At 43.4% G+C, this 10,861-nt stretch overlaps 1 protein-coding gene across 5 annotated transcripts in view; it reads right to left on the bottom strand.

Annotated features, from left to right (window-relative positions):
• Positions 1-2,499: 2,499 nt before the first annotated feature.
• Positions 2,500-10,861, bottom strand: part of PBX3 (PBX homeobox 3) — a 209,702-nt gene continuing 201,340 nt past the window's right edge. For 2 of the 5 annotated variants that reach the window (XM_069474670.1, XM_069474671.1), the window contains exons 6-9: positions 9,076-9,241; positions 7,729-7,841; positions 6,827-6,916; positions 2,500-4,030 (exon numbers count right to left, since the gene is read on the bottom strand). In XM_069474670.1, coding sequence (XP_069330771.1) covers positions 3,938-4,030; positions 6,827-6,916; positions 7,729-7,841; positions 9,076-9,241 — 462 coding nt within the window. In that variant the 3' untranslated portion in view covers positions 2,500-3,937. The remainder of the gene's footprint in view (positions 4,031-6,826; positions 6,917-7,728; positions 7,842-9,075; positions 9,242-10,861) is intronic. The other 3 variants (XM_069474669.1, XM_069474673.1, XM_069474672.1) reach the window with 2 other exon arrangements.

Raw genomic sequence — 10,861 nt, 5'->3', positions numbered from 1 at the left:
GGCCGGCCTGCAGGAGCGGTCAGCTGCCGCTGCCAGCCCAGCACGGGTGGCTTTCTCACAGCACCAGCACGTGTCACTGGCAACACCACCCCTTCTGGGAGACTAATCCAACATCACCTTTTTCACTTCTCCGGAACAGCGCCCCTCCCACCCCCTCTCCTGTCTGGGGAATCGCACAAGGACACAGTTTGGTTTGGGATACAGAGTTCTAACCTGGTTTGCAAGGCACCTGGGCTGATATACTCGGAGGTTCCCACACGGCTTGTGCACGTCCAAGTGGAAGACTGAGCTGCTCAGGCGCTTGGGCTCCAGGAACGTGGGAGCATGCACCTGTCTCACATGAGCACGCGTGTTCCTGTGCATCAGCGGTATGTGGACAGGCCCCTCAGCCCGTGAATGGGTGTTTCGGGCAGTTTCCTGCTGTTATTTTCTTTGACCTCATGAGTGGTTTTGGGACCCTCGTTTCTTGTCTTGGAGTTAGAAGCCCACCAGTCTTTCAAAGACCCTCACTAAGCACTGGCTTCCTGAACAAGGACTGGGCCAAGGGACTGGCCCCTCGAGGGCTGAGACCTGATTTTACTCATCTCTGGATCAAGCCCCTAACCCATTGCTTGACCCAGAAAGGCTACTTGGTGAAAACCATGAAATCCATGACTGAGTTCACCCAATTTCGAGAGAGACAGAAGAACGCCGGGGCCCGTGCCTGTGCGGTCTCCATGCCTGGAGAGCTTTACGAGCACTGACCGACCCCAGAGGCTGGGCCAGAGGGCCTGGCAGTGCCCCAGTTTCCTCTTGCCCATGAAGTGAGGATGCTTCTACCCTCCCAGAGAGGGGGGCGAGCGTGCAGAGGGCAAACATGCAAGTGCCTCCTAAGTGAGCACCTAGGAAGGGAACTGCTATTTTTATTTAGGCCTGCTCAGAATGAAACCTCAGACTCCGTAATTCCCTCAAGGGTTGCTAGTCAATGCGTGAATCTCCAAGAAGCACTAGTGTATGTTTCTCTCAACAGACTGGCTCAAGATAAAACCCGAGATGGTTCTTAGGAAGTGTCTGCTTTTGGACATTAAAGAAGATAAATTTGCATGTGCGTATGTATTGTTTCCACAGGATATTTTTGCAAAACCACATAGCACAGAGATTGTGTTACACACGAAGATGAGAATGGCTGACCCACAAGCTAATTGAATCATGCAAATAGCTATTAAGCCGTGGGAGATACTCTTCCAGGCAGGCTGAGCACTGAGTGAGGGGACGGCTTGGGAGGGCAATCTGTTTTATAAAGTTTACCCTCACAGTATAACCGCCTTGAGATTAATGGTGGCCCTAAACCTTGTTTTGCCTGGCTCTACCAACTGAAATAGTCAAACAGTTGTATTTATCATAGACAATTTGCTACAACTGATTAACATTAATCTGATTTCCCGTGAGTCAATTTCCTTGAGATATAGTAAGCAGGCCAATTACCTGCTATTGACCTCTTTTATTATAAAAATTTAGATATTAGCGACAGATGTATATGTAAATATATGGAATTTCTAACAATTTAAATAAAACAAAACAATGCTTAATCTAGTTAAAGGATTTTTAGTTCGTTTTACAGATTACAAATTTAGAGTTTAAAAAGGTATATTAAGGGAAGTTGCAGGTTTGTTTTTTTTTTTAATGGCATCTGAGGCCCACTGTTTCCAAACTTTTGCTCACCTTTGACTGTATTTAAAGAAGTTATGAAGGTGAAGAAGTGAATGTGACAAAGTTCTGGTTATTTTCAAAAAAAAACATCTGTCCAGGCTGGACGAAGTGGCTCATGCCTATAATCCTAGCACTTTGGGAGGGCAAGGCGGGAGGATCACTTGAGGTCAGAAGTTCGAGACCAGCCTAGGCAACATAGGGAGACCCACTCTCTATTAAAAATAAAAAAAGTTAGCCGGGCATGGTGGCGCTTGCCTGTAGTCCCAGCTACTTGGAAGGCTGAGGCAGGAGGATGGCTTGAGTCCAGGAGTTGGAGGTTGCGGTGAACTATGATAACACCACTGCACTCCAGCCTGGGCGACAGAGCGAGATCCTGTCTCAAGAAGAAGAAAAAGAAAACCTTTCCATCCAACAGGTGCCAGAGGCATCCTTAGGAGAGGAGAGTGTGAGCTGGGAGGGCAGAGACCTAGGCTCAAGGCGCAGCCCCTTGTTATCCTAGCTCTGTGGCTTTGTGGCGTTAAGCAACTTTTCTGAGTCTCAGCTTCCTAATCTATGAAAATGGGGATAGTGTTTTCCTTGTGGTGTCACTGGGCGTGGCAGGATCACGTGAGGACTGGTCCTGACGGTCAGCATGGAGCCTGCACAAGGAGGCGCTCAGTCAACAGCAGCTGCTCCTTCATGCTCGGCTTCACCGACATCTCTAAGTGGCCTCGGACAGGCCACACACTAACACGCCCAGGCCTGGTTCTAGGCGGGCTCTCTCCTTTGCCTGCACTGGCTGGCTGGCTCAAGTAAGGAACAGCATCACCATTTAATCATGAAAGCAAAAAGTTTATTCATGTTTGAAACTACATATAACTACCACGAGGAAGACTTTTTCAATCCAGGGTGTAATCCAGTTAGAAAGGAACACGAAACGTTTTTAATACATTAGAATCACCGCCACAAATTATTTTCATGACTCAATCAGTTTCAGAATCGCATACAATACAAAAAGAGAGAAAGGGGGGCCCCATTACACAGGGTGAGATATACAGTACTGAATACTGAAATCCGAATGCATCACAATTAGTCGCCGCTTTTTTTTTTTTTTTTGCATGGATTAGTAACAAGATGAAGAACATTCAAAATGTTTCTCAGTATTTACAACAGTTTTACTGATCCTGTGTTAAATTAAGACCCAATGTTTCCACTCTCGGTTTTTTAAAAGTTGCAAATGCAACCCTGATTTTTCTTTTAAAAGATTACAATGTATATTACATTTTATGAAGGGAAACAAGGAGTTAATTACAAGATGCAAAAAGATAAGAAAGAGACAAACTACAGCCGTGAGTATTGTTCAGAGGTAGTAAGTGAGCACTCTAAGCTACAGAACATGTTGAAATTCTATTGGTTTGTATGAGTTCGCATGAGGTAATAAAGCTGTGTTTTGATTGGTGAGATGTATAAATACTCTTTTGCTACACTATATACAACGCTCCGGAGAGCAGGGCCTTTCCTGGATGCCCAGAGGACGGAGCGAACCTTGACAAGTCTGTGCAGCACCCAGTGCGCACCATAAACCCCACACGGATCTCGTTTGCACCTCTGTCAGCAGCAAGTATCTTCACCTCTCAGAACAATCTGGATCCGTAATTTTATCCGAGCAGACTCTGGGCACTGGCGCTTTCGGAGAGAGAAAAGATGCTACCAGTCTCTGATCTAATTATAACATAAGAGATCGCAACACAAATGTGACGAACATTCTTAAACACAACCATCATTAACAGAGATAGCCAAACAGCTCTTTTATTCCAACTCCATTAGTGATATGAAAGAAAGACAATCAAAGTCAGTGATGGAAATATGCAAGAAGTTCAATTTAGGTGAGGTGAATTTTTGCATCTGCTTTAACGATTGAGGTTTAGCGTACATTGTACTTTTTACCCTTAAGGCCAAGTAATTGGCAACTGTGAAACCATTAATGTAAAATATTGATAATAAATTATGATAAAATAGCTACAGGACTGTCAACAATGTTAAATCTTGGCCTAATTGGATAAAGTGCTTTTTTAACATTGTGTGTTTTTTAAGTATAAATACAAATGATTATGATTCTTTAAAAAACAGATTTACCAAGTTCTCTAATAAGACAAGGTTTTACAGTAAAGCTGTAGATGGTGGGCTACAAAAACGCTTTCCTTTTCCTCCTATTGCTCTGAATGCACTTATCAAGGCATGTCAGCTCAGGGAAAAGTGTGGCCAGAGATTAGTTAGAGGTATCTGAGTGCACACTTCCTGGGCCTTCTGTAGGAGAAGTCACAGAAGATGGAGTTGTTGCGTCCTGCCAGCCTCCATTAGCCTGAAAGGAGAAACACAGTTCAACGGGTGCACGTCTACATATTAATTCTACTCCCCAATTTAAAACACCCAGATGACAACATGAGAGCAGAGATGCATTAGCAAAATGTATTTTCTAAACCCACTTTGGCAGGAGTTGGAAGCATGTGTTAAAGTAGGATTAAATGCATGTAAAACAAATCCATCCCATCAAGTAAAGGCTTGGCAATAAATCAGCATGCTAAAGAAGGGCTTCAGTTAGCCCCAAGCTGGCACAAAGCTCGGCCTTTGATCTGCTGGTAAAACTGAAGTGACTCGAAAAGGAATCTTTTCAGCAGGGAGCAGTGGGGAAGCTCAATGCAATGCCTCCGCAAAACCTCGAGCTCCACGAAGTATAAACTTCAGCCTGGCTTCATCACTGTTTCCACAGAGAAGCTGCCCGCCCTGTTTCCATACACGCCTGACAGTCGGCTACTATAACCCTTGGAAAATGAAGGCCAGAATTTCTTTCCAAATAGGATCTTCCAGAATGAAAATGCATGAACTGCGAAGGAGCACACACTGTTCAAATCTGTATTCCAATTATCTATAGTGGGAGCTCCTACTTGGGATGTTGCTACCGCTCTCCACATGCTGCCGGCCTTCCCGCCTCAGACCTGCACCGGCAACGGCAGTACTCAGAAACAAATCTGCCTCGTGTCTTGGCCTATAGTGGCAATTGCTGAAATCAATGTCTGATCAGATTTCTGCTGTGGCAGACAGCTTGTCGCTACATATTTTTATGTCAGTCAAGAAGAGGGAGGTGCTGGGCTTGTGAGTTGGGGAACACTGAGCAGAAGTGACGGGGCAGGCCTTCTTGCAGGGGTGGCGAGTGGGGCCCGCTGACACCCAGTGTCTGCAGCACCGACCAGCCTCTGCCCCGGCCCAGCCCCCAGACCTGGACCTCCCGCACCAGGGTCAGCAGTCAGGGCCTGTGCTGCCAGGCTGCTGAGAATTCTTTCTAGATTCCCCACCTGGCCTGGACAGAGCTCTTACATGAGCCATGTGCAGCCACTTTCTCCTCCTGTGGTCCCTGCTCTTGGAAAACTCCCTGTCTTCTGATTCGATGAGTAGTTCTACACACAAAGCCCCTTTCTTGCCTCTAGGACCAATGGAAAGGGAGGAAAACACCAAACAACCCCGCAGAGATGACCAGAGCCAAAGGGAAAAGGATATGCCTCCAGGCCTGAGGCATATCAAATTCAGGTTTAAAGAGGAAAAAAAGATTAAAAAAAAAAAAAGCTATGGTGGTGTCTTTTTAAAGCTGTGGTGGTGCCAGGTGAGATGGTGACATGCCTGTGTGTGTTTAACAGACTCTAAGAAATACTCTTCTCTGTTACTGTTCTAGATGAATAATGCAAGTAAAAAAAATTTAAAAAATAAATAAATAAAAAAAACCCCCAGGAGAACCAAATTATAAAAAATTAATCAATTAATTAATTAATTTTAAAAAAAGGCATCCTCTTCTCTGTCTGAGAGGTAAGCTGTTTTCCCCGTCAGGTATGAAAATCTACTTAGGAAAAGAAAAACTCTTACACAGATACAAGTCTAAAGATATTCCATCTGAAGTAAACATCATTCCTCTTTTATCCAAATTTATAAACAACAAATGTACAATATTTTTACCCAGCGTGGCAGCTGGAGGAGAGGTTGTCAGCAAGCATTCTTTTTTTCAAAATAAATTAATCCTTACTCTGGTGGTTTGAGATTATGCACTGTATTATACAACAGCGCCTTATCAAGCCTCATCAGTGAAGATGGAATTCATGTCTGTAAAATGCTGCAGGCAATCACAGTTTCATATTTTATCATGTTGATAAGGATATCGCACATTCTCTGAAGCATTTCAAAACACTTAAATGAAAAAGGAGAAATGCAACTAAAAGGCTTTTTATATGGTTTGTTGTGGGTTATTATGAGTTATTTATAAACCCAAAAAGAAAGATTTGACATTTCAAATGTAAAAGATTTGAGTATTTAATGGTCCTTTTTTCCCTTTACAATTGAACATCCTCAATCACTTTTTAAATCATTAATATTTACTCTCATAGCAAGCCAAAGCCCTAAAAAGGGAGATATTGTCCATTTTCTTCCTGACTCTATAGTTCATTTCCTCCCTAAGTCTGGAATTCCAGATTCTGTCCACCACTCCACCCTAGCTCCACCATGGTGACCCAATGCCCTGTCCCCTGCCCCTGCCCCCTTTCCAGAGCTGTGTGTTTTGCCATTTTCCATCCATGTCACAGTAGCGGGGAAAGTAAGGCTGTAGTGAAGTGGTCACAAAAGTTATAATTATTTCCTCCATAATGAAAAATTGTAGAACATGTTTTGGATCCCACATTGACAATATAGCAAGACGCTTTTAAGAACAGAATTCTTTGTTTAACTTGGTTTGTTCATCTGTCTGGGGTCCTCCAAGGCTACCACCTTAACCTGGGCTATGTCTGGGAATTTTCCTGCGGCTTGATTCTAAGATAAATGACCTGGTTTTCACCATCTCCCTGGAACACAGCACGGATGGTAGGAAATGGCATCTTAATGGGCCAATGCTTAAGTCCCTACTGATGACAGGATGCCAGCCACTTCTGGACATCTGTGAGGACTTCGAAGGGCATCTAGGTAACATCAAGTGTTTAGGTTCATAAAATAAAAGTGCAGTAAAGACACTGCCTTCCCTAGCTGCCAAGAAGATGAGAAGCTAAGTCAAATGCCTATTAATTTATTTATTAGTCACTGTTTACTTGGTACTGTTCCTATAGCTGGTCCCCAAAGTACTCACATTTAAATTATGTGGACTGTACAGTGAATTTCCTCCAAGGCCATCACTGTAGCCTCCCGTCTGATTGATAACATGACGGAGGGTATCCACCTAGAAGTGAGACAAAACAAAATTCATCATCTCAAATCTATAAAAACATCATCACTTACAAAAGAAAACAATGTGAATTATGTTTGCCACAAGGGTTTAGTATCCTCAATGAAAGACAAATTTATCAATCAAATGTGACTGGCAGAATTTCAACAATTCTTTGCATATTTAAACCCACACATCTAGGTTTTTTGTGCCAGCCAAACAATAATATCTTCATGGCAATGCAAACTTTCCATCTACAGCAACCAAATGCATGTGGCTGTGGGTGAAAACCTATTAATACTGATAAATGTGTATACTGAACTCTCTTTCACACTTACTTTCTCTCAGTCTCAAACACACACACATCTATATGCACAAAAACTATATGAGCAGTTCTGTTCTCAATTAAAAGGATGAAAAGAGAGTTGAACCTTTTCAAAGTATAGAGTTATACTTTAAGAACTTAGGTTTTTGTATTCTGACTTTAAAAATGTAGAAATAGCAATATGTTCTTAAGCCATACACACGCTGGCACATGCAATCTTTCTGTTCTATTTTGTGACAAAAGTAAGATGAACCCAACCCCTCTCCATGAGCTCAAGCCAGAGCCGAATGCATTCACAAAGTTTATCAGGTTTGAATCATCACAAGTCACTGTTCACTTGACTTCTCATTAAATTAAATGGTGGGGCAGATGGGTCATGTTTGGAAGCACCCAGCACAGGTTCTGCATGGACGTGCAGATCACTTCCATGGGGTCAGAGTAAGGATTTTTGAGCCCAAACCCTACCCTGCTAGAAAGGCCCCAGTTGGGCCATTTCTCCTACCTGTGATTGCACATTGGCTCCGACTTGGGACCCTTGGTAAGAATCCCCATTCAGACTCTGCATGTTCATGAACATGTCCCCAGAATTTGGGAGGTTAAAAGAACCAGAAGAACCTGGAAAGGAAAGAGTTAAGTAGCTGAATAACAGAGAGCTACACACATAATCCTCACAGACCCAGAGGCAGGGAAAGGAGAAAGGTAAGGAAGGGAAAGGTTGTGCATAACATAAAGCATTTCCAGATCTAGGAGGACTGAGAATAACTCCTGAGAGTTAGGCCCTGCGATTCACTTTATATCTAGGAAAAGTCCTATCAATGGGGAAGCCCCTCCCCCCCTACAAAACAGACAAATAAAAATAAACAGAAAAATACTCAGTAGTGAGCCTGGAACCTTCCCCTTGTTTCCATTTATCTCCAGGATTTGGTCATTAAATGAGCTCTTCAACATCATTAACTGTCATGGTAGACAATTACCCAGAGAAGAAAATTTTTCAGAAGTTCTTTCTTGGCCACATACTCTACCTACCTTTCCTTTCCCTTGTTCCCATGCTCTACTAAACAGAATTGGGGGCGGGGAGCAAAACAAAACAAAACCCCCTTACTTTATGAACATTTAAAGATATAGTTAAAAGATCTCCTTGGAAAAGCCCCTTGAATTGCTACTCAAGTCCATCTGTTTGGACTAGCTGCACATCTTTCGTCGTTATTCAAGTTCCCTATAATTTTAAGATATTTCTAACTCCATCACAAATGTCACATAAAATGTGGCCAAAATGTACTGGCTGAGGAGCCAAGAATACTGCATGCATGTGTAGGTACCATATCCCCCACGGCCCACCGGGTCAGCCGTGCTTACATGGGTGCTGCGGAAGGGCGGGGAAGGGCGGGGGAGGGCAGGGCAGGGCAGCAGACTGGAGCATGCAGCTGCATCCGGCAGAGCACTGCGGGACGGAACTCCAGCCCTCCAGCTTCACTGCCCACAACAACAGGCACATTGCCCACTTCTGCTGGTTGATTCTCTGACAAACACTACTGACCCTAAAGTGATACATGGAACAATACGGCTAAAATAATCATTAGTGATAGCACTTCGCCTAATTGCTGAATTAAAAACCACTACTAAATGTAAAAGTTCCAGCTGAGAGTGGCATTCACTGTGAACAGTGGGTTTACAGGCTCTGGCCATCCACTCATTCACCCATTCCAAGAACAAGCCTGCAATTGAACATAAATCTTCCTTTATAAGTCCACTGTGTCCTCAGTATGGCTCTTGTTTCCTGGCCTGTGGGACAGGGTGTTGTGGCACAAGGCTGCCTGGGCCAAGTAGGAAGCAAGCGCCCAGTACGCACCGGAATTTGGCGTGGTGGGCGAATTGGTCTGGTTGTTCTGCACAGCTGCCGCTACTGCGTGTGCAGCTGTCACGGCCGTCTTTGCAGCGTAGAGGTTGGCTTCTTCCTGAAACTTGCCAATATTCTTCTTGTACCTGATTCGTTTGTTGCCAAACCAATTGGACACCTGCAAATTGCAAGGACATGGAAGTGAAGGGGAAGAGAGGTCAAAGAGAAAGAAAAAGTCAAACTTCCAATAATAACTATTGCACACGGAGGGGATATCTTGAGAAACACTCAGTTCCTAGCCTGAAATCCCACATTCTGTGGATAATGCATAATGGTTTTAGGCGTTCATTTTCTCTTTTGGAAAACCTCTCACACTCTTCTTGGAGTTGACCACAGTAACATTTAAGTGGCTGGAAGCACTACTCATAAAAGATATCTAATTGGCATATACCAATCAGTATAGAAATAATCAGCCCCCCTAAAAGTAGCTGAAAAGCTAAAGGAAACATTTGTTAAGTTAGGTAAATAATAAATACTTGAGGATGAACGATTTATTCTTTTTGAGCCTAGAACAATTTTGGCAGCTGTAGAGTAGAATCATGTTTGGTCTGCTGAAAAGAGTAACATCAATTAATAATGGATGAAAAATCCCTTTGTCTCCTGTCTTAGAAAACACTGTGTGTCTGCCAAGATGGCTGCTCAAGCCCTGCCAGTTAGCATGTGGGAAGGTCACAACTTGAAAACTCAAGTAATTCCAATAAGGTCAAATGCAAATACAGAGGAGCATCTCTGATTTCATCAGGTGGAATATATTTATTTCTTTTGCAAACTACTTATGATGTCAGCTGGTGTGAATGGAAGAGATTTCTAAAGAGGATCTTGGCAACAGGCAAATTTCATCACATTTCAGGGACAGCAAAACTTCGGCCCAAGATTCATGGCTCAGAGTTACATTATGTGTTTAGGCACCTGTAGTTGAGCTGTATAAAGAAGCTAAAAGCCACATAGCAATTCATAAGAGTGCATGCTATTTGCTATATAAAAGGATCTGACCTTTCTTTTGTTAAAGTAATAGTTTAAAAATACTTTTCAATAATTTCCTAATAATCTGTCAAAGGGGCATCTTGCTGCAGTATGAGGCTGGGTGGTCACTGTTCTACCCCAAAGGTATTATTCCCTAACAGCTATTCAGGGGCCCTGAAGAAAAATACGGAGTGGTATGTAGTTCAGAGCCTTCCAACTCAATTCCCACCACTGGGCACCCCTGTGGACCATCTCTGCCAAGTCTTTAATTGCTTTGGAAATAGAACTCTCATTCTTCAACCTATGGCACTCATCCTTCCAGAAGACGCCAGAGAGCCCTGGCAAGGGAGCCACGTGAGGAAGACGACATTGGCCTTGCTGCTGTCCCATTCTGGGGATCACTGGTGCACACACACACATGCAGGCATACTCGCTGAGGACCCATGCAGCAACCATGAGCGTAAGTTCACTAGACAGAAACAAGCCAAAACCCATCAGAAGTATATACGCTACAGATCAGTGCTTCCTAGCTGTTTCTGTTTCACCATCTTTTTTTTTTTTTTTTTTGCCCTGAAGGACCCTATGTATCCCTTATTTTCTTTATATCAAATATAGTGGCTGTAATAACTGTCATTTAATGAATCTCCTATGTGCTGAGCACTAGGCAGAGTCCCTTGCATACATTTTTTCATTTAATCGTAACAATCTCAAGGGCTAGGTGGTTGATGGGGGTGGGGGGCGGTTACATAGGCATCACACCTGTCCCAAATCCATT

This window comes from Eulemur rufifrons, chromosome 7 (assembly GCF_041146395.1).
Source record: "Eulemur rufifrons isolate Redbay chromosome 7, OSU_ERuf_1, whole genome shotgun sequence".
Classification (NCBI taxonomy): Eukaryota; Metazoa; Chordata; class Mammalia; order Primates; family Lemuridae; genus Eulemur; species Eulemur rufifrons.
Note: the sequence above shows the minus strand (reverse complement) of the source record. Positions and strands in the feature narration are given on the sequence as shown.